The sequence below is a fragment of the Elephas maximus genome, chromosome 16 (genome assembly GCF_024166365.1).
Source record: "Elephas maximus indicus isolate mEleMax1 chromosome 16, mEleMax1 primary haplotype, whole genome shotgun sequence".
Lineage (NCBI taxonomy): Eukaryota > Metazoa > Chordata > Mammalia > Proboscidea > Elephantidae > Elephas > Elephas maximus.
The window spans coordinates 3,733,999-3,759,565 of record NC_064834.1 but is presented as its reverse complement, the minus strand read 5'-3'; the positions used below and the strand labels follow the sequence as shown (position 1 = coordinate 3,759,565).

Genomic DNA, 25,567 nt, shown 5'->3' with positions numbered 1-25,567 from the left:
TTCTGAGATGTATAAGACCGTCTGTAGACTACTGCTCAAAAACATTAGGTAACCCTGACCTTCCCCCTATAAAACTCTCCCACTAGCTCTTTAGAATTAGAATCTGAGAGGAATTTAACCCCCCTTTTGTTTTTTGTCTCTTAAATACCGGTATTCATTAAAGACCTCTTGCTGCTTACCTCCTCCTGTTTCAGTACTGGCTTTGCGGCAGGCAGCTCGGATTCGTGGCCACAGATGTGGCAGGGGTTTAAGCAGTTTCTCTTGGGTGTCTGAGACTTTCCCCTATTGAGCCCCTTTCTCCACAGCTCCTCCTCCAACCACCAGCCGACTGCACTCTTGGCATCTGCAGCCCGATCTATGCCTCTTGTCTTTCTGCTGAGGTTGCCCTGTCCTTTGTAGGAGTCACCCTTGTAGGTTCATAAAGCCCTATCATGATCATCTCCTCTGCAAATCCTATTTTGATGGTCCTTTGCCTTGCTGGGAAATTTGGGGGGCAGTTGCCACTGCGTATTGGGGGTCTCAGTCAAAACTGAGAGAATCCCATTTAACACGTGGTCACAAATAAATAAACAAAATTTAAATGCGCATAATCCCACACTGGGGAGAAGGGCAAGGAGGGGCAGGAAGGGGGTACTGCGTGTGGAGAACTGCGTGGGGTGATACAGTGCAAACCCGCGTATCCTCTGACGTTAGAATCACGTCACCTGCAATCTGGGCTCTGACATTTAATTTTGCATCTGTAATTTGAGGCCAAAGAATATGTGCCTCGGGAGATCATTTGGTGAAAGAATCACTTAAGAGAGTTCTCGGCGTAGAGTTTGCTTTCGATACACACTCATTTAATTTCACTTAATTTATTCGCGAAGGGTGAAAGGCTCGTGTCCCGGCCCGGGGGGAGCGCGCCTGCGCCCTGCGCCCTCTAGAGGGTGGTCGAGGGCCTTCGGCCGACCTGCGCAGCGATCTCGCGATACCGTCAGCCTCGCGGCGAAGGGCGTGGGAGGAAGGTTGCGTTCTCGCGAGAGCTCCGCCGTGGGCCCTTGGCGTGTGTCGGGCAGTTTCTGTTCACCTCAGGGCCGGTCGCTTCTCCGGGACGACGCTCCGAGCGGTAAGAGCGCGAGCGGCCGGCGGGGCGGGCACGTCCTCGGGCTCTCCTGCCGCGGGCCGGTCGGGGCGGGGGGCGCTGTGACCGCCTGCCCTCCTGGCCGGGGCCTGGCCTCCCCTCTCCGCGCCCGGCGCTGGGGCTCCGTCCGCCCGCCAGGCCCGGTCCCGGTCCCGGTGTGACAGCCCCGCCCGGCCCTGGGGCCTCCTCCGCCGGCCCGGCCCGGGCCCGGTCCCGGTGTGACAGCCCCGCCCGGCCCTGGGGCCTCCTCCGCCGGCCCGGCCCGGGCCCGGTCCCGGTGAGACAGCCCCGCCCGGCCCTGGGGCCTCCTCCGCCCGGTCCGGTCCGGCCCGGTCCCGGTGTGACAGCCCCGCCCGGCCCTGGGCCCGGTCCCGGTGTGACAGCCCCGCCCGGCCCTGGGCCCGGTCCCGGTGTGACAGCCCCGCCCGGCCCTGGGGCCTCCTCCGCCCGGTCCGGCCCGGTCCCGGTGTGACAGCCCCGCCCGGCCCTGGGGCCTCCTCCGCCCGGTCCGGTCCGGGCCCGGTCCCGGTGAGACAGCCCCGCCCGGCCCTGGGGCCTCCTCCGCCCGGTCCGGTCCGGGCCCGGTCCCGGTGAGACAGCCCCGCCCGGCCCTGGGGCCTCCTCCGCCCGGTCCGGTCCGGGCCCGGTCCCGGTGAGACAGCCCCGCCCGGCCCTGGGGCCTCCTCCGCCCGGTCCGGTCCGGGCCCGGTCCCGGTGAGACAGCCCCGCCCGGCCCTGGGGCCTCCTCCGCCCGGTCCGGCCCGGTCCCGGTGTGACAGCCCCGCCCGGCCCTGGGGCCCCCTCCGCCCGCCCGGCCCGGCCCGGCCCGGCCCGGCCCGGCAGAAGCTCGTGTTTCCCCGGCCCTCCGTGTGGCCGACCCGGCGGCCCGTCCCGTGGCCTTTAAGGCGGCGGCCGCCCCGAGCGGGAGGTGACAGGGGCCAGACTCGCTCCCCCAACGACTGTGGTCCGCAGTTGGAATCCACCGAGCGCTCCGTGGAAACCCTATGGGGCAGTTCTGCTGTACCTGTAGGGTCTCTGTAAGTCGGAATCGAACCCACGGCAGCTGGTTTTTTTTTTTTTTTTAATGTGTTCAAGGTGTTAGCTGTATTGAGATAAAAAAAAAAAAAAACAAAGAACAAAGTCCTAATCCTTAAGGGACTAAATTCTCGTGGTGGGACAACGATAATCATAGAACAGCAGTCTTAAGCGCCGTGTGAATGTAAACGGGATGATTTATCAAGAATGTCTTGAAGTCAGAGTGTTGGAGTCTGTCTGACCCCAGCCAAAACCCAAACCAAACCCAGTGCCCTCGAGTGGATTCCGACTCAGCGACCCCACAGGACAGAGTAGAACTGCTCCGTAGAGTTTCCAAGGAGCGCCTGGCAGTTTCGAACTGCTGACCTTTTGGTTAGCAGCCCTAGCATTTAACCACTACGTCACCAGGGTTTCCGTCCGACCCCAAGGGCAGGGCATTTTCCACCACACCGTTTTGTGTCCTTTCTAATCAGGGTGAAGTTCATCGCGGTGTTAAGTGCCTTTGGCTAGCCCTGGCTTTCCGCTACCCCCTGACGATTTGGGAATATGGTTGTAGCGACTCTTGAGTTACTTCCTACATTTTGCTCCGGGGCCCTAGTGTGACATTGTGAACTTTGAAGAACATCAGTCCCTTCCCTCAGACTGACCCAGATGCTGCAGCGGGAGATCCCTGGAGGAGGATTTATTCGCAAAGTGCATGTTCTTTGGAGGAAGATTGACTTACTGCCTTGACTTAGACCTTGGTTACTTAGTTTGCAGGTAGGCTGATTTGCTCTTCTGCAGATTTGTAAAGTAAATGAGAGAATGTGTGTAAAGCCTGGCACAGCGATGTTCCTTACATTTTACTTCTCCTTCTGTCTCCTCCATGGAACCTTTGTCCTTGGGTCTCTAGGCAAAATCCTACGGATTTAAAGTTTTATGATAGTTTGTGTTTAAGTAAACCGCTCCAGTTACATTAGGGCACACAGGTATTTCAAAAGTGGAAAAGCACATTGAGCTATGTGAGGAAAGGAAAATGTGATTCTCCAAGGTGGGACGGGGGTATTGTATTTTAGAATTACCTGAGAGGTTTTCTTTTTTTCAAATTACACAGTGCTTCTGCCATCTTATTAGATCACTGTGGGCCCTGGTGGCGCAGTGGTTAAGAGCTCAGCTGATAACTGAAGGGTGGTGAGGTTGGAACCTCCCCAGCGGCTCTGAGAAAGGCCTAGTGATCTGCTGCGGTGCGGACTCCAGCCTGGAAAGCCCTGTGGGACAGCTGTGTTCTGTCACGTGTGGCTGCTGTGAGTCGGAGCCTGCGTGACAGCACCAAACGCCAAAACAGCTGCGCGGGCATCCCAGCAGCCTGTGCAGGAGTTTCATAGAGCTCTACGTGGTATTCTGACGTGGATCCCCCCGCATTTGAGAGCCTCTTGTTCAGTGCTGATGGACTTTTTAACTCTTATTCCAAAGAATTTGTATTTTTGGTGAATCAGTAGCACAAATCTTCCTCTAGGTGGCAAGATTACCATTGTTCCTCAGGGACTATGATATCACAGTGTGTGTCACTTGGGACAATAAATATTTTTTCAGTGAATACGTAAAATCTTAACACCCAATCTCTTCAACATTAATTGTGTGGCTGTGGACCTTAGACTCAGACTTGAGATTACATCTTGGCTCTTCTTGGAAGCTTGTAGGTAATACATTTAACCTTTCTAAGCCTCCTTTTAAAATGGTGATAATACTTTAAGGTTTGTGAAGACTAAATGAGATAATGTGTAAAAATAGTTCTGGCATTTAGGGGACTAGAAGTAATTATTTATTGAATTTATTCAGTCAATAAATACTTTTTGACCACCTACTATACAACTCTGAATACTACAGAGTCGCTGCACTTACGGAACTAACTTCTAGTATGTTTTCTGAAGGGGAGTCAGAAAATAAACAGTTTCTACATGTAAGATTATGAAGTAGTATGGAGAAAAATAAAGCACATTGATGGGGTGGTGGAGGAAGGAATGGTTATTGTATGGAGGATGTTCATAAAAGCCTCACTGAAAAGATAACCTTTGAGCAGACACCTGATAGAAGTGAAGAAGGGGGCTGTGAGGGTATCTGGAGGAGAGCGAAAGGACCCTGGGCAGAAGCATCCTTGATGTCCTGGAGGAGCAGCAGGGAGGCCGTTACGGCTGGATTGAAGAGAAAAAGAGGGGAGGAGTGGGCTGCAGTCATGAGGTTTGTGCAGGAATCTAGGGGAGAGATGATGGTGGCTTATTAAATGGATGAGCTGTGTAAATGTCTTGTCACACTCCATATTCTGACTAAAAATAATAAAAATAGGTAATACTTGTACTGTTGTATGGGGATTGACGGCACTGGGTTTTTTTTTTTTTTGTATTGTTGTTAGGTGCTGTTGAGTCAATCCTGACTCACGGCGACCCCAAGTCTTAGACAGTAGAACTGCCCATGGGGTTATCTTCGCTGTAATCTTTACAGAAGCCCATAATCAGCTATTTCTCCCTCAGAGCCACTGGTTGGATTCGAACAGCCAGCCTAGTGGAGTGCTTAACCATTGCTTTTCCTGTGTCACAGGCATTATTCTAAGTGCTTTACATATGTTAATCTTGGACAGTTTCCAAAAAAATACACCCAACCTCAGAGAATGAAGACATCACTATTCAAGATATACAGTGGACTGAGCCCCTGGTTCAGAGAGCATTCTCTGAAGCATTACTGAAGTCAGCAGTGAAGTCAGTTCCTCCTTCCATGCCAGTGAGGTTGCACTAGGCAAGTCTAAACTGACTAGTTAGGGGCCTGTTGACCGCTGTGCACACGGGTAAACTTCTTTTTCAGAAGGGCAGCTGTAGATGTTGGTGGCATAGTCATCTTCTTGCTCCTTTCTAGCTCTTTTAACATTTTTGTCCAGGGTTTTCATTTTGTCTTTGTTTTCATTATAGGTACATTTATTTTTATGTTTTTTATATTTTATTTTCATTGTTGCTGAGAATATATACAGCAGAACATAGGCCAATTCAACAGTTTGTTTGTACATGTACAGTTCAGTGACATTGATTACATTCTTCCAGTCGTGTAACCATTCTCACCCCCCTTTTAGGAGCTGTTCCTCCCCCATTAACTTAAACTCACTGAGTTTCCTGTTCAGTCATTCGAATTGCTATTGTCAGTTTGATCCCATATAGATAGATCTTAAAAGAGCACAATGCTCAAAGTCATTATAAAAAAAAAAAAAAAAAGTCATTATAGGTACATTTAAAGACATTGCAGTCAGCATGGAATCACGTGAGCAATGTGGTGGAGAGGTGCAATGACTGGGCCTAACTTGGTTGGAGCTGGGGTGGAGTTGACCACTTTTGCTCTGGTGAACAGCTTTGATAGTGTCTATATACTGTCAGAGGAGCTGCCATATGTTCCTTCTCTGTATCTCTTTTTTGATTGTTAAATCAGAACACTGCAGTCATAATTTATTAGTTTATCTTCAACCCTGTTGTTGTCAGCTGCCGTTGAATTGGTCCTTGATTTGTGGTGACCCGTGCACAACAGAACAAAACACGGCCAGTCCTGTGCCATCCCCATGATTGGCTGCAGATCAAACCATTGTGATCCATAGGGTTTTCCTTGGCTGATTCTCAGAAGTAGATTGCCAGGCCTTTCTTCCTACCTTCAACCCTACAATAGCTCAAAGCCTTGCGTGTCATAAATACTTTCTGAATTAGATTTACTGGCAGGTGAACAAAATAATTATTTTGAGGGTGCTCCTTTTACTTCTGACATGAATTATCCATTCTGCTCTTTTAGCCATTCTTATCTCAAGTCATCATCCTTAATTTTGCTTGGCTGTGTTATATTCCTCTTTGGGGCCAGGATTGTGTTTGGGGCACTTTTGAGGCTTAATATTCCTCTTATTCAGCACTGCCTTGAGTGCTTTACAAATGTGACAATTCAGTGAAGGGAGTGAATAACTGACAAAATAGGCTAACAGTTTCTTGTTTGAATTGTCAGTTTAGTCATAAGAAGTTGAAGTCTTTTAATACTGAGACAATTATAGATTTTGTAAGAACATAATCACAGGTGTTTTGGTTTGGCATTACTTGTAGTCCCCCAGGCTTTAGAGGAGGGAACATACTTTATCACTTGTTTACTTCTGTGGGGAAAACCATAAGGTGTTTACCGTATAAAATCTGGGATGAAATGGTGTTATTCCTCTGGTGGTAAGTCACATGTTTTCCTATCCTATATTATGGTAAAAAGCTGGAGAGAGGACACCGCCCTAGTTCTGAAAGCCCCCCCAAACTGTTGGTGTCAGTTGGGATTTCTGTGGTGCTGCAAAGTCTGAGAAGAAACCACAGTGGCCGCCTCTTATCTGCGGTTTCACTTTCCCAGGTTTCAGGTACCCAACCATAGTTGGAAATGTTAAATGATTATTAGCATGATGAAATTTCACCCTCTTCTCCTCCATCATTCACATAACTTTTATTACAGTATATTGTTATTGTTGTTAATCTATTACTGTGCCTAGCTTATAAATTAAATTTTATCATAGGTATGTATATAGGACAAAACATAGTGTATAAAGGGTTCATTACTACCCTTGGTTTCAGGCCTCCACAGGTCTGGGAACATATCCCCTGTGGATGAGGTGGTAGTTGTACAAAGTTGGCTATAAAGACATTAATGGTTCTCCTTTACCTCACAAACCTGTGGTGCTTGTGAATCTTGGAGCGAAGCTTTGGCAGGCTTGGGATCAAAGAAAACACTCTCAGTGGCAATACCCTTGTAAGTTTTGTCTTGTTGGAAGGAAAACTAAAAGTAGGTTGGGCTAGAAAACTCCTATCTCCTTTGAAAAACCTCCCTGAGTTAATGCAGGCCTTAGTGAGACCTCAAGATGAGTGTCTGCACCGTACTTCCTGCGGCTAGTCTGAGCTTGAGCACTCACTTACCACTTACTCATCCGTCCGTTTAGCAAACATGTCCTAAGCTTCTGATAGGGTTAGTGCCACAGCATTGCACGACTCCACGAATGCCCTTCTCTTCACGATGATTCCGTAGCACACACAGAAGGGGAATGGATTCCGAATGCCAGGTTGTCTGTTCAAATTAGTCTACAAAGTCAAACAAGACACGGCCATTCTCGCAGGGAGCTCCCAGGCTAAGGAGACAGGCAGGAAGGAGTGAGGGCAGCATGTGTGCCAGGTGTCGTGCTGGAAACCTGTACAGGTTACTGGGCAGAGAAGAGGCAGCTGCCAACTCTGTGGAGGATTGGGCTCCTTGATCAGGAAAGGCTTTATAGTGGTGGTGACTCGAGCATCCTCCTAAAAGTAGGGAAGGGACTGGCACTGCTGGCAGAGAGAGCTGGGAGAGCCGAGGCTGGACAAGTGAGCCAGCCAGGACTGCGTGGAACAGCTGTCCAGCAGACCAGGGGCGTGGTGGCTGCGCTGGGGAGAGAGAGACAGGAGAGTCGGGCTGAAGCCAGGGAGTAGAGGCCTACTGTCTTTATAAGGCCTGTAGGTGGTGGGGAGACTGGAGAATTAGAGTTCATGTCCTCTTTCGATGATGAGGTGATCTAGTAGGATAGATGGTTCTATCGTTTTGAGACAGTGTAGGAATTCTTGAAGCAGAACTGAGGTAAAATCCGTTATGAGTTTTCCCCCTTTAGAACCTAAACATTTTTAGACATTAGGGCGAATAATCCAGCTTAATGGTGTCAGAGAAGTCCCCAGGTGGTGCAGACGGTTGAGCGCTTGATTACCAGCCGAGCATTGGTGGCCTGAACCCATCCAGAGGCACTGGGAAGGCAGGCCTGAAAATCCAAAGGTCACACCTTGAAAACCCTGTGGAATACAGAGTCACCTCTGTATTCCACACATAGGGTTGCCATGAGTCAAGAGGGCCTGGACAGCAGTTAACAACAGTGAAGTCAGAGGGACTTGCAAAGTGGTCAGAGTGCAGAATTCCAGAATTTTATGATTTTTTTTTCTCCCCAGTCTTTTTATGTTTATGTAGTATTTAATTGCTGGGAGCCCCAGTGGTACATTGGTTAAGCCCTTGGCTGTTAACCAAAAGATACGAGGTTCAAACCCACCAGCTGCTCTGTGGGAGAAAAGACCTGGCAATCTGCTCCTGTAAAGATTTACAGGCTAGGCATGAATAAAAAAAAAACAGAAAATAATAAACGTTGGAGAGGCTGTGGGGAGATTGGAACTCTTACACACTGCTGGTGGGAATGCAAAATGGTACAACCATTTTGGAAAAGGATATGGCACTTCCTTAAAAAGTTACAAACAGAAATACCATACTGTCCAGCAATCCTACTCTTAGGAATATACCCTAGAGAAATAAGAGCCATCACGTGAATAGACATATGCACACCCATGTTCATTGTAGCATTGTTCACAATAGCAAAAAATGGAAACAACCCTAGATGCCCATAAACCGTCGAATGGATAAACTGTGGTACATACACACAGTGGAGTACTACACAACAATAAAGAACAATGATGAATCTGCAAAGTATTTCACAACATGGATGAAGCTGGAGAACATGCTGAGTGAAATAAGTCAATCTCTAAAGGACAAACATTGTGTTAGACCACTACTGTAAAAACTCATGATAAGGTTTACAGACAAAAAGAAGCAATCTTTGATGGTTACGAGGGTGGGAAGAGGTGGGAAGGAAAAACACTAAATAGACAATAGACAAGTGGTAACTTTGGTGAAGGTAATACAGCACACAATACTGGGGAAGCCAGCACAACTTGTCCACAGTAAGGTCATGGAAGCTCCATAAACCAAAAAACCAAACCCGTTGCCGTTGAGTTGATTCTGACTCATAGCGACCCTATAGGACAGAGTAGAGCTGCCCTATAGTTTCCAAGGAGCATCTGGTGGATTCAAACTGCCGACCTCTTGGTTAGCAGCTGTAGCACTTAACCACCACACCGTCAGGGTTTCTAGAAGCTCCATAGACACATTCCAACTCCCTGAGGGACCGAATTACTGTGGGGACCATGGTCTCGGGGAACATCTAGCTCAATTGGCGTAACATAGTTTATAAAGAAAATGTTCTACTTTACCTTGGTGAGTAGCTTCTGGGGTCTTTAAAGCTTGTAAGTGTCTGTCAAAGATACTCCAATGGTGTCACCCCATCTGGAGCAAGGGGAAAAGAAGGAAGCCGAAGACACAAGGGAAAGATTAGTCCAAAGGAGTAACTGACCACAGCTACCACAGCCTCCACCAGGTTGAGTCCAGCGCACCTAGATGGTGCCTGGCTACCACCACAGGGATCACAATAGAGAGTCCCAGACAGAGCTGGAGAAAAATGTAGAACAAAATTCTAACTCACGAAAAGAAAAAAAAAAAAAACCAACCAGACTTACTGGTCTGATAGAGACTAGAGAAACCCTGAGATTATGGCCCCTGGACGCCCTTCTAGCTCAGTAATGAAGTCACTCCTGAGGTTCACCCTTCAGCCAAAGATTAGACAGGCCCATAAAACGAGACTAAAGGGGCACACCAGCCCGGGGGCCAGGCCTAGAAGGCAGGGGGGAATGAAAAACTGGTCACAGGGAACCCAAGGTCAAGAAGGGGAGAGTGTTGACATGTCATGGGGTTGACAACCAATGTCACAAAATATGTATATTAATTGTTTAGAAACTTGTTTGCTCTGTAAACCATATAAAGTACAATTAAAAAAAAAAAAAAGATTTACAGCCCAGGAAGCCCTGTGCCCAGGAAGCCCTGTGGGGCACTTCTACTCTGTCATAGATGCTGTGATGTCTATGAGCTGGAATTGACTGGATGGAACACAAGAAGTATTATGTCATCATAGTAACAAAGCTGGAATACACTGGAGAGCAAACACAAGGGACTCTTGGTAACTGTGTAACTCTGTAAGGATTTAAGTGGGGAGTAGCTGGAGCAATTAGTTGCTGGGGTTAATTAATGTCTTTTAGAGAGGGAATAGAGATCATTAAGTAGGTGATGGGGAGTAGCTGGAGCAATTAGTTGCTGGGGCATTGGTTAATGTCTTTTGGAGAGGGAATAGAGATCATTAAGTAGGTGATAAGCCTGCGTTTTCTGCTGTCTTTATATCGTGACCATTTTGTAGGGGCCCATAAAATAATTGAAAAGTTCTTGACCTCAATTATGTTTCAATAGACTAAAAATTTCTTCCAGCCATTGACATAAAGTACAAAGGACCATAAACTTTTTTGTATTTTTTATTTTTGGTGAAAATATACATGACAGAACACTCATTTGACAATTTTTACATGTAGAGTTCATTGACAGCGGTTACATACTTCATACTGTACTTATCCTCCCTGTCTCTGAAAGGGCCATACGTTTTTAACTTCATCATTGAGAGGTATGTCTAGTTTTATTTCTATCTTTGTATAATTGAGGATGATGGCCCTTAGTGTTCTTTGCTTTTTGCATGTAGTTTGGCTTTACTCTTATTTACGAAAATAACTTCATATGCATAGACAAGAGCAAGAATTTTACATTAAAAAAACTGAAAGGAATGACAGTGCTGTCTAGATTTCATCTTCTGGCCTGATTGGATATTCAGTCTCTACAGGATTGTTTCTCTCAGGAGAAAGGGGCATCAGACTAGAAGTACTATGAGAATGGTAATTATCAGACAGGTGGTACTTACGAAATCGACTCGACGACACTGGGGTTTCTACTGGGTACGCACTGTCCTAAACATTCTACGTGTACTAATTCACATAATCCTCACTGAGTGGGCCCATTTTTATCGTCTCCATTTTACAGATGGGAAAACTGAGGCACAGAGGTTAAGTGACCTGCCTAAGGTTACACAGAACAGAAGCGGCAGAGCCAGGTTTTGTGCCCATCCATCCATGTGGTCTCGCTCCTCCCAGCCCGGGAGCTGCCTTCACCGGAGCGGCCAGGTGGGAGCCGCAGGCAGGTGTCGGGGCGCTGCCCAGGGAGCTGCTCACAGTGGCCCCCGGGGAGGACGGGCCCCCGCTGGGTCCTCGTGCCCGGGGGGCGCTGGAGCCGTCGGAGGCCGGAAGCGCAGCGGCCGGGAGGTGCGGCCTGGGCGGAGCCGTCGCTGGTGGGGTTCGCGGCGCTGACGTGCGCGCTCCCGTGCGCGTTCGACGCGCGCGCTCCCGTGCGCCGGGGCGGGGCCGCCGGGGCGGGGCGGGGCCGGCGGGGCGGGGCTTGGGGCTCGGCGCTCCTCCCGCCCGAGGCGGCCTGAGGCGGCCGCCTGCTCGCCGTCCCGTCCGCCAGCTGGGGACCTGCCGTGCGCGGTAGGTCGGTCGGGCGCGCGGGGCCGCCGCGGGAGCGCGGCGCCGGGCCGGAAAGGGTGCGCCGCCGGCGGGCCGCCAGCTCGGGGCCCCGACGGGGCGGACGGCTGCGGCTTCCGGAGAGGACGGGCCGAGGCCTCGTGCGGCCGCCGGGCTCCCGGACCACCGTGTCTCTGGGAAGCCTGGGAGGCGGCGTGACCCGCGGGAGCTTTGGAAGTAGAAAAGCCTTACGTGTCATTAGATGGTGAAATTCCGTGGCCAGCGGCCAGTTAGTTACAGCTTCGGGAGGTTGATGTCCTGGGATTCCTGGGACTCAGGAGTCAGTTGTATGTGCAGTGCACCTGGGAGAGCCGGAGCTCGCAGGGTTTTTCTGGGTCTCACAGGTTCTCCGCCTTTTATAGGGTGCAGCCTTAGGACTTTCTAGCACTCGTTATAGTGGAAAATATTTGCGTTTTCCTTCTCTGACAAGTTTCCATCTTATACAGGTTCTGGCTTCCGCAAGTTTTACTGTTTAAAGGTGGACACACCGGAGCTGAGTAGGCTCTGAAGTGCTGTAACCTTAAAATATGCTCTGGTCAATTTGTAATTATTTTGTTTAGTTCTTTTTAGACATTAACGTTTATTTACATACTTAAAAAAAATGGAGAGCTGTAGCCTGGATTTCAGAGATGACTATAAAGCATTTAAAGTGGGCCGGGGATAGGGTGGAGCCCTGGTGGCGCAGTGGTTAAGAGCTCATCTGCTAACCATAAGGTCGGCGGTTGGAATCCGCCAGCCGCCCCTTGGAAACCTTAGGGGGCGGTTCTAGTCTGTCCTATAGGGTCGCTATGAGTCGGAATTGACTCAACGGCAGCAGTTTTTTTTTTTTTTTTTGGTTTGAGAATAGGGTAAGATATATGTAATTTTTGTGTTGACGAATTATGAGATCAAAAACAATTTTTAATTAACAAGAGCAGTGAAGTAAAGAGTAAATCAAGGTAAAATTGAATGTGAAATGTCAATTACAGTATTGTTTAATTTTCTTTTTAACAGAAAGTTTATACAGTATAGGATGTCTAGTGGAAGATACACAAACTTGCAGTATTTTGAATTCAGTAATCCACAGAACCCATGAGTTTCTTATGTATTGTTTTTTAGGGGCTTGACTGTCTAGCAGTGATTCAGACACCAGGAAAATAAGAGTAGACATCTTTCTTTTTGTTTTTGGGTGGGGGGCCCTGGGCAGGTGGCAAGGAAGGTGAGAGTTGGAAGTTGCAATTAGAGGTGATGTAGTTTAAGCCTTCATTCGGACAGACAGGGACCAGTGGCTGTGATACAGATGTGGGATTAGAATGCAGAGCTCTTGCTTCTTTGTACTTGGCCCTGGTATTCGTCAGTGTTTCGATTATCCTATGGCTATCAGGTCATGCAGAGCACTGTTTTTGCTACATTATTCAGGCAAGAAGGATCTGAAAAATTGTGGATATAATTTATTAAGAGGATTGTGAAAACAGACTGAGAAACCTGATGGAAGTTATTCCAATGGAATGTCAATTTTAAACTCATGTTGGGAAATAAAATAATTTATGGTTGATAATACACTAGAGGAAGAACAAGCTCAATGTAGCGGAGCGAATCCAGGACTAGGACTTAGAAACCTTCATTCTAGACCCAAATCTGCGTTTAGGTGGGTCACCTTTAATGTTTCTGGGTCTGTGTGTCTTCATCTATTAAATGAGGGTGGTATACTAAATAGATGCCAATCCCCCCGCCCCCCGCTTTAAATTGTGGCTTATGTGGGTCATAAGAGGTTGTAGCTCTTTGAAAGTTTTTTTGTTAAACTGTAAGATAACGACTCAGCTTCGTTTGTGGTTAGTTCAGCTCTTCTTCCATGATCTTTGGACTTTGTAACTAGATTTGCGCAAAGGAGTGTGCAAGTATAGCACATACAGTTTGTAGGGCTCCGCTCCTCCTCTCTGAGGAGAGCTCCAGGTTCTGTTCTTTGTTTGAGAGGCGTCTCTGTGTGTGTGTCTCCCCCCACCCCCTTGTTCTTTTCATTCTGAAACTTAAAACATGGATCCTAGAGGCAGAGAAATTTTAGAGGGTACTTAAATTTTTAACTCTGTCTCAAAAAATAAAAATGAAGGCGATCCCCTTTTGAAGGTGGTAGGGCAGGAGTTTGGATAATAAAGGTGAAGATAAGGCATTTTTAATCATCTTTCATTGATCTGAATTTTAGACTTAACAGTTGATTTGAGCCAATCTTTTTTACAGGCAAGAAAACAGACAAAATTGTGCATTAAACAAAACAAAACAAAACCCATTGCCATCAAGTCGATTCAGACTGATACCGACCCTATAGGACAGAGTAGAACTGCCCTTAGGGTTTCCAAGAAGAGACTGGTAAATTTGAACTGCTGACCTTCAGGTTAGCAACTGTTCTCTTAACCACTGTGCCACCCCGCTCCAGAAGTGTGCATACTTGGTATATATTACAGGTTGTATTTTTGCTATAAAAAGTTGCCTTTTGCTATGTTGTATAGTGAAAGACTAAATGAGGAGTTAATATTTTTTAAACAAGCACCAGGTCATTACCCATAAATCTGTCAGGTGGATATTGCCATCCTCACAAATTAGGAACTTAGGTTCAGTAAGTGCATGTGGTCCAAGGTCATAGCTCTGACTACCTGAGTCAGGGTTTCCTCACTTAAAACATTTTCCAGCATCTGTGCTGATTTGTGTACCACTAAGGTGGAGGTTCCTAAGGTCTCCATCCCTCAGCTAAACCTGCTCACAATAATAGCAATGTTAAAAAGTAACATGCAGCATGCAGGGTTAAATGACTATAGAGAGATAATGTCTTACTTTTCCCTGCAGCCATTTGTAGCTGCTGCCATTGTCTCCATTTTTCCAGAGGTAATTGGGACTCAGAGAGATAAAGTAACTAGCTCATGGGTCTCAAGCTTGCATATGCAGCCTGGAACTCAAGTTAGTCAGACCCCAGCCAGAGTGATCTGTAATCCTTGCTACACAGGGATTCATAAGGGCTTAAATTCATTTTGATTTAAGATCACCCTGGTCCTTGCCACATACAGCCTTTCTCCGGGTTTGAGTCGTGAAGGCTGACGCCCCTTGACCACCCCTCCAGGAGAAGGAGGGACAGAGACAAGGGCAGCAGAGGGACAAGCCTCCTGGGACTGGTTATGAGGAAACAAAACAGGCCGTTTCAGTGGCTGACAGATGGGCCCCGTAAAGGTCCTTACAGGAAGTGTTTCAGCAAGTTGACTCTTTTCGAAGGATAACGTTCATCTGAATTTGAAAAGTGTGGGGGTGGGGATGGGAGGGAGGGGGGAGGATCAGTTTTGTAACTTGTTAATCTCATCCTGCTGTTCTGGCCATAGCTGATAAGAGGAAAATCCAATTTGTGGTCTTTTGCCCTGTTCCACTCTTATTAGGGTTTATGTAGTCCTTGTGATTGAACTGAGAGGCTGGCTTTAGGGATCCAGTCAGTGCTGGATGCATTTGAATTGTCTCCTATCTGATCCAGAGCTCTGGAGTTTTTGACGTTGCAGAGTGACATTTGAGCTTAGTTTTACTGACAAGTTTTACACTGTGCCAGGCTTTGTGGCATTCCTCACAAAGGGTGAGAACCTGAGGGCAGGACATTTGGCACAGCTGAAGGTTGGCTAATACATTTAAAAGATAGTTAAATAGGCTTTGTGTGACTGACTGACTGACTGCGAGTTAAGCACCGTGTGGTAGGGATCTGAGCCACTGGCTCTCCAGATCCGAGCCAGGATTTCACCTGGTTTATGCAGCTCTTTTCCACACTCCCCACGGTGTGCACCAGGTACGCACTAATGTCTGTCCTTGAAACAGTGCTGACGGTGAAAGAGAAGGTAGGAGACAGTGACAGCTGGTGTCCCAAGTATTAGAACACATTTCCACAGGGATTTCCTATCAAGCCTGATTAAGGAACCCTTCCTTTTTCCAAACCATTATGTGGAAACAGACTGAGATAGCAAAATTAACAAGGGGAAGTGGGAAGTTCCCTGAATCTTTAAGTTTCATATGGGAACTTTGTAGTTCCTGAATCGGAATCTTTTGCTGAGGTGGTCAAAAGGTAGCTTCTTTTTCCCATTGTTCTGACGGTGGTGCTCACATGGCATTGTCCCCATCCTGCTTTCAGCTGGCCACTTGGACCCTAAAGCTGGGCCAAACCAGCCACACTATCTCACATTCGCAGTTGGCCACTTGGAGGACTCAACACGGGGTAGATCTTGCCTGGCTTCTCTGGTGATTTCCTTCAGGACTGTGGGGAAGTCCTTTCATATATTGCTTGAAATGCCCCCTATTAATCCTTTTTTCCCCTTTGGGACAGTTCTGAACAAGTCTAATTGTTCTTCTACCTTACAGTTCTCCGGGTATTTGAGAATAGTAATCATGTCCTCCCAGAGACTTATCTAGGCTAACCAGCCTCTTCCTGGAGGTGTTTTTTGTGGTTTTGGGGTCTCTTTTTCCCTTCTAAATGCCCTCACCTAAAGAGTGTTCCTCAGAAATAAACTTCAAATTTAGTTTCTAATGAGCATGGAACAAGCTTAGTCCATGGCAGATGCTATACTTTTGTTAAATACCATGAAATGGTGCAAGTTATTTTTTTCTCACTTTTGTTAAATACCATCAAATGGTGTAAGTTATTTTTTTCTCAGACCCAGCATACTGCTAACTCACATAGAGCTTACTTTCAATAAAAAATTCTCCATTCCTTTAAAAAATTTATTCTTTTCCACCTTGTACTCCCCATTCCACTGCAAAAAAAAAAAAAATCTGTACTTTGTTAGATTTAACAGCTATGTAGAGATTGTTTTGGAATCTAAATATTTATATTATGGAAAGTAAATATTTTGGCAGTCCCGTGTTAACCTCCCAACTTTAATGTCTTCTTTGTTTTCACCCACGTAATTATGGAAAACAGCTGAGTAACACAGAGACAAGCCTCTAAAAACTTTAGACATCAGTCCATTAACCTTTGGGTACTTTTTGAAAAAAATCCTATGATTCGATCCAGTTGTACTTCTCTTTATTTTATACTCACCTTGTCCTCAAAGATAACATACCACCTTGCCACAAGTCTTCCTGCAGTCCAGGTACATTATGTCTGCAGCATTCCATTGACTGGCCAGTTTAGTGAAACTATCCAAAAAGGAAATAACTTTGGTTTCCCAGGGTTTAGGGAACCCATGGTTGGCTACAGTGATTGCTGTTTTCCTTTTCTAAGCATTTAGAAACCCATCTCTGATTCTACATCTATCCAGGACAGACCACAAATTGTCCTTCCAGTGTTGTCAAGATTGCCTTCATTGGTTTTCTGACACTCTTCTGTCCCAGTCTCATTATCATTATGTCGTTGGTTATGTGCTCTTCTTTCCACTACTCTTTCTTACCTCTCATAAGTCTGAGCTTATTAGAGAATTCTCTGTATATAAACCCAAGCCCATTGCTGTCAAGTCAGTTCTGATTGATAATGACCTTGTAGGACAGGGTAGAAGTGCCCCATAGGGTTTCCAAGGCTGTAATCTTAATGGAAGCAGACTGCTGTGTCTTTTCTCCCACAGAATGGCTGGTGGGTTCGAACTGCTGACCTTTGCGTTAGCTGAGCGCTTTACTTACTGTGCCACCAGAGCTCCTTTTTCTGTATCATCCTCATCAGAATCCTGTATTTCATCAGATTTACATTATTGAGCGCCTCCTAGCTGTGAAGGCACCCCTGATTTCTTCCTAAATTAAAAAAAAAAATCCATATAGCGACCCTATACTCCCAATAGATTTAGGCAAAAGCCAGATCTAAACAGTGTTCTCAAGTCTGTGTGTCAAATTATCAGTTGGCAGCTTATTTTTAAAGTAATTACGGATCCTCCCAGACTTTTTAGTCTCATCTCTAAATCTGCAAAACAGCAACCTGTGCCCCATGTGACTGTGTTATGCATAGAAACTGATACTCCCATGTTCTCTTAACCTTTTACTGTATTGATTCTGGAAAATTAATGTGTTTTTTCAAAAATACATGTCTACTTGTAAAGTGTCACTGAAGTAGAAGCCTAGAATTTTGCAGTGGGAACGCAGTTGGGGGGGCAATATTTATTAAGTGTATAGTGCTTACTAAGTAGTTCGTACTTGGGAGCTGGCTGGAATAATTATTTGAGGGATGGTTGAAAGGTGATTCTTGGTTGTAATTACAGTGTTATTTTGATTGTTGATTTTGTTTTCCTTTTGAAGGCACAGTGAGCAGAATGAGCACTTCACAGGACCAGAGTGGCTGCTCCAGTAATCGAGAGCCCCTTTTGAGGTGTTGCGAAGCACGAAGGGACTTAGAGCTTGCTATTGGTGGAGTTCTCCGGGCTGAACAGCAAATTAAAGATAACCTTCGAGAGGTCTGATGTGTGCTTTTCCCTTCCCTCGTCTGGACTCATCACAGGGCTGATTAGAGCATGGCCGAGGGTGTGGCTTCCCACTGCCAGTCAGGTTCACCCTGTGCCTTGCTGCGAGCTTAATCCTGGTCAGGGCCTGACATATTGCTGCCTTTGATCCCAAAGGGAAATAAGGCAGATGTTAGAAGAGTCTGGAAAACTTGATACCAGTCCAGAAAATTCAGTTCAGGATCCATTTTTGATTGCCCCTCTGTGTGGTCCCTGTGCCATGTGCTGCCATCAATAAAAAATAACTAAGCCAGTGAGCTGTACTGCTCAGCTCTGTCCTTTTGGTGCTGAAAGGCTGGCACTTCACACGTCCCCAGGCATCTTTTCATTTGTTGTCATGGTTTTAATGGCATGGTACTGTAAATGACTTTATTCGTAAGGGCAAGCCAGAGTGGAATATGTTAGTTCTATTAGCCTAATAGTAATCTGTTGGAGTCCTTGGGTGGTGCGCATGGTTAAGTGCTCGACTAACCAGCACAGCCGAAGGTTGGCAGTTTGAACCCACCCAGAGGCGCCTTGGAAGGCAGGCCTGGTGATCTGACTCTGAAAGGTCACAGCCTTGAAAACCCTGTGGAGCGGCTTTGCTCGGCACACTTGGGGTCGCCATGAGTCAGAATTGACCTGATGGCATCTACGTCAATAAGAATCTGTTGGTGATGGGGTAGACTGAATTTTAGATCATTTTGAAGCACAATTTTATTGTACAGAGAAATGTGTTTTAAAAAATATAATTTCTTATGTGGATTTTCGTGGATAATTTATACCTGCTATAATTTTTTGCGGGGGAGGTCTTGGGATTTTTATGTTTAGCCCCCGTTTGAATCACTGTTTTCAGAAACAGTTTCTTCTTAAACTCCCGTCATCATGTGTCATTGACAGGACGTAGTGGCGCGTCTCTACGCAGTTGGCGCAGTGTCATAGGACGGCTCCCTCCGTGGGCGGGAAGAGAGATAAGGGCCAGCTGTTAGATACTGACTTTTTAAATATAACTGCAGAATATTCTCTGTCTGCTCCACTGGAAAACTTGCAAAGCTGTAGGTTTTAAAATTATATGGAAAACTGAGGGAGGGGAAATCAGTATCTCTTGACACATTTTTATATTTTTGCCTTGGTTACTTTAGGGCACCGAAAATAAACTCGATCCTGTTAAGAGGCAGGGTACTGAAGGAGAATTTTAGAGCTTAGGTATATGCCTCTTTGGCTGCGGTTCTTAAACTGGGGTCTTTGGGGCTTTGTTGGGATTGTGGCTAGGCTTTGGGACACTAAACTCTGAAATTATAGGAACATTTTTAGTGTATGTGTTTTCCTGGCAGATCCTCCATAGATGCCATCAGATTATCAGAAGGATTTGTGATCCCCAAACGTTTAAGAACCTCACTGTTCCGTGGGAAAAATACCATTCTCGGGCTTATAATACTAGTGAGGCTAACACCTGTGTGTTTCTTAGGTCAAAGCTCAGATTCACAGCTGCATAAGCCGTCACCTGGAATGCCTTCGAAGCCGTGAGGTGTGGCTGTATGAACAAGTCGACCTCATCTATCAGCTGAAAGAGGAGACCCTGCAGCAGCAAGCCCAGCAGCTCTACTGGGTAATGAGGCTGCCTGGCTCTGGTTGGTTTGAACTGGTCTCTGGAGGACACCGTCCTTGTAAGGGAGCGTTACATAGATCAGAGTTGAATCTCAAGGGCAGTTTGTTAGCTTGGCTACGTCTGGTGCTTTTGTATCGTTTAGTGGCTTGATGGTTTCATTTTTTTTTTTTTTTAATAGTTATTGGGCCAGTTCAGTTGTCTCATTCATCAGCTGGAGTGCTCCCAAAACAAAGATCTAGCCAATCAAGTTTCTGTGTGCCTGGAGAGGTAAAGACACTTCTGCTTGTTTTGACTTTTTGGCTCCTTGACTTTGGTATATTAAGGAAAAAAAATCATTTTTGAGCTCGTTACATGTGTTGATTTAAATTGAATTCTCTGTTACTGTGATAAGATCATGCTGCTTTATATATGTAATATTATATCTGCCAATAAGTGATTAAGCCATAGTTTCTTGGATAAGTATAATCATTTGAAAACCATTTGGCTGTTGTTTTGGATGAAGTCGAAGCAGATATTCCTGGAAAGTAGCCAAGTTTTATGTTTTTCCCAGACTGGGCAGTTTGACTCTTAAACCAGAAGATTCAACTGTCCTGCTCTTTGAAGCAGACACAACTGCACTGCGTCAGACCATCACCACATTTGGGACCCTCAAGACCATGGTGAGTAACGTTGGTCTCAGGTGGTTCCTGGGGCGCTTCTCAGGCCCATGGCCTGAGAGATGGTCTTCAAAAAAAAAAAAAATCCACATTTTTACTCTGAATAGTGATTTTCTTGAGAATTTGTTAAACTTCAGAAATTTTATGTTCTGATTAAGTCTATAGTTAGAGCATGAGTTTGGTAGTTCTTGCACTGTGGTACTCATTGATGGTCTCTGAAATTTTTCTTGTTTCTCTTTAAATACTTTTGATATAGTTTTACTAAATTTGTGGCTTGAATGGTCTTTAATAGAGAACCAAAAATTGTTTCATTTGGTCTTGTTAAAAGTAGTAATGTTTTACTACCAATTCTGGTGAATATTTCTTATATGATGGTCATTATTTAGGAGTGACTTCTGAGATTTGGTGACTGATTTGTAGGTCACTGGGTTTAGTGTGTTGAATATTCTAGTGAAGTGGTGATGCTTAGCATGATGCTTTTGAAATTTAGGAATTAAAATCTGACTTTTTGGTATGAAACAAAAATAACATGATTAAATCACCTTAATTTTGTAGCAAATTCCTGAGCACCTGATGGCTCATGCTAATTCATCAAGTACTGGACCCTTCTTGGAGAAGAGGGGTTATATCCCAGTGCCAGAGCAGGTAAAATGGTTTGTTCCTGCTAAATGAGTTACTACTTGGCTTAGATTTCTTTTGACTAACTCTCCCCGCCCCCCTTTTCCTTGGCATCTATTTGGAAACCCTGGTGGCGTAGTGGTTAAGTGCTATGGCTGCTAACCAAAAGGTCAGCAGTTTGAATCCACCAGGTGCTCCTTGGAAACTCTACGGGGCAGTTCTACTCTGTCCTGTAGGGTTGCTGAGTCGGAATCGACTCGACGGCAATGTTTTTTTCTTTTTTTTGGTAGCATCTATTTATAAAAAGCCACCAGTGGTAATGAGTTAAATTTATGGAATCAAATACTTCTCTTGGAATTGAATGTCAAATAGAAATATTTTGTAGGTGTAGATTGAGAGAACGTGTTTCTAGTTATAGTTCATAGGGAACAATCAGTTGGTGTTGGTTCTCTTTGGGGATCCTTCTCTTTATAGTTCATAGAGATGACTGACTTCTAAAGGCAGTGTGAATACAGAATGCTAGACTTTTAGAGTTCAGAAGAACTCTGGAGATCAAGTACACTCCTTGTTTTATAATTGTGAAAATTGAGGCTCACCCAGGGTTAATGTCAAGCCAAGATTAGAGAGCTTGGGTTTCCTGCTTTCCTAGTGAACTTTCTACTGCCATTGACATTGCTTATTAGTAACAGAGTATTACGTGATTAGCAGAAGTCATCATCCGGCACCACAGCCGTCCCTCTCAGTGAATGGCTCCTTGGAAGCAAACCTGCCAGTGGTCATCGGGCTCTGTATGTACCCAGCACCAACCCCCAGGACTGGCTCACCCAAAAGCAGACCTTAGAGAATAGTCAGGTATGTTTTCGCACGTATTATTTCTAAGGTAAATGTAGTAGTAGATGTGGTTAGTTCCTAGTAACTACTAGTATATGTCTTTGTTTAGTTTTTAGTTCTAGTCTGGAAACATTTAATAATTATTTCCTATAATAATGACGCCTCTTCCATAGAAAATAACTATAAAAGAAATACAAAACCGTAATCTCCCCATGCAGAGACCCACTATCACATTTCTGTTTATGCATACATATACTTGAAAAAAATTATTCTGTAAGTCCTGTTTTGGAAGATTTTTTTCACTAATACATCATGAATGTATTTCTCTGCCATTTAATTTCTTCTGTAGTAGTTTTAATAGTATATGATATTTTTCTGATTGGCTCTCACTTCATTTCCAGTATTTCTGGATATAAACAGAGGTTCCTTAAACACCCAGTAGCTTATTTGTGCACATTATCGATTAGTTCCTTAGGAATAAATTCCCAGAAATTGCATTCCTAAATTATAATTCTACAGAGCCTTTTAAGACTTTTGATACATAATGTCACTGTGGTTTTCTAGTCAGTTGGTATCAGTTTGTTTCTTCCCATAGAATACTGAGGGTGCTGCTTCCTGAACCCTCTCTTACCAGGGGGATCATTTATAAGGTTTTTTTTCCTTTGAGTTCCTTTGATTACTAATGAGGTTAAGTATTTTTTATGTTCATTAGCCTTCACTGATGAATTGTGTGATATACCCTTTATTCGTTTTTGTCTTCTTTATTTGTAAAGGCTTATCATGTAAGAGATACCAACCAGTTTTCTATCAGATACGCCACAAATATTTTTTTCGTTTCTTGCCTCTTGGCCTTGGTGTACTTAAATTTAGAAACATCAAACAATCCAGTAAATATGAAAACAAAACTCTTATTGAATCCCAAAAGCAGTCATCATTGTTCTGGTGAACTAATACTGTGAACTTCTCGTGCAGACTTCTCCCAGAGCCGGCAGTTTCTTCAGTAATGTCTGGGGTAACCTCAAGGGCTTGGAAAACTGGCTTCTCAAGAGTCAGCAACAAGAAGTTCCTGAAAAACCAAGTTACCAAAAGTTTAACAGCTGTTCTTCTACCAGTTCTTCCTCCGTTGATGTTAAAAAGGTCAGAGATCTGGAGCTTCTTGATCAAGATGAGGTGGACCTTTCCAACTGGCTGCTGACTCCCCAGAAACCCCAAAAGCTGGAGAAGCCAGAGAATGGCAGTTGTGAAACCAATGAGAAGTTTAAGCTCTTGTTCCAGGTTTTCCAGGAGTCCTATAATGTGAGCGATTGGCTTGTCAAGCCCAGTTCCTGTACCAATTGTCAGGGCAACCAGCCCAAAGGTGTAGAGATTGAAAACCTAAGCAATCTGAAGTGCCTGAATGACCACCTGGAGGCTAAGAAACCACCATCCCCCCCCAGCATGGTTACCATGGATTGGCTTGTCCAGAACCATCAAGAACCCTATAAAGTAGAAGAGGTATGCAGAGCCAACGAGCCCTGCACAAGCTTTTCAGAGTGTGTGTGTGATGAAAATTGTGAGAAGGAAGCTCTGTGTACATGGCTTCTGAAGAAAGAAGGAAAAGATAAAAACGGGATGCCTGTGGATCCAAAACCTGAGCTCGAGAAGCTTAGAGAGTCACTGACTATGTGGCTCTGTCCTTCCAGAAAAGAGGCGGCAGGAGAAGCTAAGACACCAAAGGCCACAGCTCCTTCCAGAGTTGCTGATACCTTTCAAGTCATAAGGAACAGCCCCTTGTCCGAGTGGCTCATAAGACCACCTCGCAAAGAAGGAAGTCCCAGGGAGGTGCCTAGTACCGAGGACAAAGCTGGCAAACAAAAGCTTGTGAGTCCCACGGCCACTTCCTGGTGTCCCTTCAACACAGCTGACTGGGTCTTGCCAGGAAAGAACACAGGAAAGCTCAGCCAGGCATCCTCTGGAGAAGACAAGTGGTTACTGCGAAAAAAGGCCCAGGTGAGCAGATATCAGAATTGCACTGTTAGGAATACTTTTGATAGATTCTTAGACTCTTAATCTCAGACATTTAAATGCTAAATGTGGCTAAGGTATTAGTTTTGGTGCTACGTTAGCAACAGAATGGAGGGCACACTGACATTTACCAGTGTGGTTAATTTATGATCATTCAGTCTGAGATTTCTGTATATTTTCCAGGTCCCTATTCCCCATCCTGGCAGGGAAAGAGAAAACCCAGCCTGTTTTACTGTTATTTATGGAAAAGATTTGGAGTGGAAGAAGCAATTGTCACCTTTGCTCTTAGTTATTGGAATGGCCAACATTTATTCTTTATAGACTATTTGGAAGATGAGAGAAGTCGGTCTCATGCCTCCGAGTTACCATATAGTAACCCACCCTTTTTGTCTACCTACAGGAAGTCTTACTTAATTCACCCCTACAGGAGGAACATAACTTTCCGCCAGACTGTTACGGCCTCCCAGCAGTTTGTGATCTCTTTGCCTGTATGCAGCTTAAAGTTGATAAGGAAAAGTGGTTGTATCGAACTCCTCTACAGGTATGGGCTACCAGTGTGACTGCTCCTGGTTTTAGCTGCTTACAAAGTAAATATTTTATCTTAGATAAGAATTCATACTTTGTCCATTGAACCCTATTCCTGTTGATATTACATATATTAGGCAGTGAGAGTAAAGAAAGGGGAGAGGATCATAAAAAATGTCATGTATTTCAACTTTGGAAAAATCTCGGACATACTCAAAAAATGACCTTTCAAGATAACACAGCTGTCAAGGAAATTCTAGTAGCTTATTGAGAAAGGAGTCAAAGCGCCAAGGTGGGAAAAGTACAGTTTGATCCTAGCGAGGTGATTTTGTCTGTGGGCTTCTCTTTACAGATGTGAAGGAATGGAAAATGGGAGTCGAGCACCTTCTCTGCAGATCACCGCACACCCATGAGCCGAGTGACCGCGCCTTGCCAAATCATTGTTTCTGGATCTGACCCGTCAGCTTAGTTCCTTTCCTGCCTCAGTTTGAACTAGTGAAGAGAAACAAATCATCAAATTACAAGTTACCATGTAAAAGAAAAAGGATGTTTGTTAAATTGATGCTGAGAAGGTTCAGTTCCTTCTTAAGAGAAGTATGACTTCATTCAGCCCTGCGTTAGAAACACAGCATCACGGTGGACAGGGCTTTTCCGTAAGCCTCCGTGGCTCCTTAGATTGTTAATAGAAGTACATTAAAGCACTGTAGTTTTAAAATGATTTCTGTAATCACAGTGTATTGATGTGTTTAAAGGTAGTAAACTTTCCTAGCCTTTTGATTGTTCTTCTTTAGAAGCTTCTTTTGCTATGAGTTTTCTTCCATTAGTGGTCTGAAATGATTACTGTTTAATTAATATATATTAATATTTTCCATGAGTAATTTACCTTGCCAACATAGTGATTTTTTTCCTTACTGAAATGTGTATTAATCATCTTGGCAATTTCTGACAATTATAAAGCACATTTAACGTACATGTTAATTCTATATTTATTCTCCTTTTGAAAGAAATTCAACTATTGCAAACTCTTTGTTGATCTCTTAATGTTATTAAAATATCTGATGAGCTCTTTTATAAGGGCTCTGTATTGTTTCAAGACCACCTTCAGTGTAGTCCTAGCCTCTTTCAAAATATTCTGCAGGCAAGAGCCCCAGTGCTGACCAATCAAAGAGCAAAAGACAAAAGCATGTTGAAAATATTGTGCTTGAGCCATTTACTACCCTAGAGATTATTGGTGCGTCCCGTGTGAATGGAAGCTGAACTCGACACCTGGTGCTTTTTAACTAGGGATAAATGAACTGTCCCCCTGGAAGCCCAGCATACACCTGCACCTCTCTGAGTACAATGCAGTGACATTTTAGTGAACAGGTCGTCTCGAACACTTGTGCCTTGGGGTGTTTGCTGAAGCTTTATAAAAACTATTGATGTTTTCCTCATCATCCTTAAAGTTATGTCTGTGCTTTAAA

The 25,567-nt window shown here is 45.1% G+C and overlaps 1 protein-coding gene across 4 annotated transcripts; it reads left to right on the top strand.

Annotated features, from left to right (window-relative positions):
- Positions 1–1,001: 1,001 nt before the first annotated feature.
- Positions 1,002–24,822, top strand: NCOA4 (nuclear receptor coactivator 4). 4 transcript variants are annotated; one of them, XM_049854981.1, is made up of 11 exons: positions 1,004–1,105; positions 2,629–2,914; positions 17,683–17,837; positions 19,330–19,470; positions 19,649–19,737; positions 20,021–20,129; positions 20,682–20,771; positions 21,450–21,596; positions 22,548–23,564; positions 23,980–24,120; positions 24,457–24,822. In XM_049854981.1, exons 3-11 carry the CDS (start codon positions 17,697–17,699, stop codon positions 24,460–24,462), a joined length of 1,881 nt encoding a protein of 626 aa, XP_049710938.1. In that variant the 5' UTR covers positions 1,004–1,105; positions 2,629–2,914; positions 17,683–17,696; the 3' UTR covers positions 24,463–24,822. The 4 variants fall into 4 exon arrangements, with proteins under 4 accessions (XP_049710940.1, XP_049710937.1, XP_049710938.1 ...); XM_049854983.1 differs by lacking the exon at positions 2,629–2,914 and having other exon boundaries at positions 1,002–1,105; positions 21,453–21,596; XM_049854980.1 differs by lacking the exon at positions 2,629–2,914 and having other exon boundaries at positions 1,002–1,105.
- The last annotated feature ends 745 nt before the right edge of the window (positions 24,823–25,567 follow it).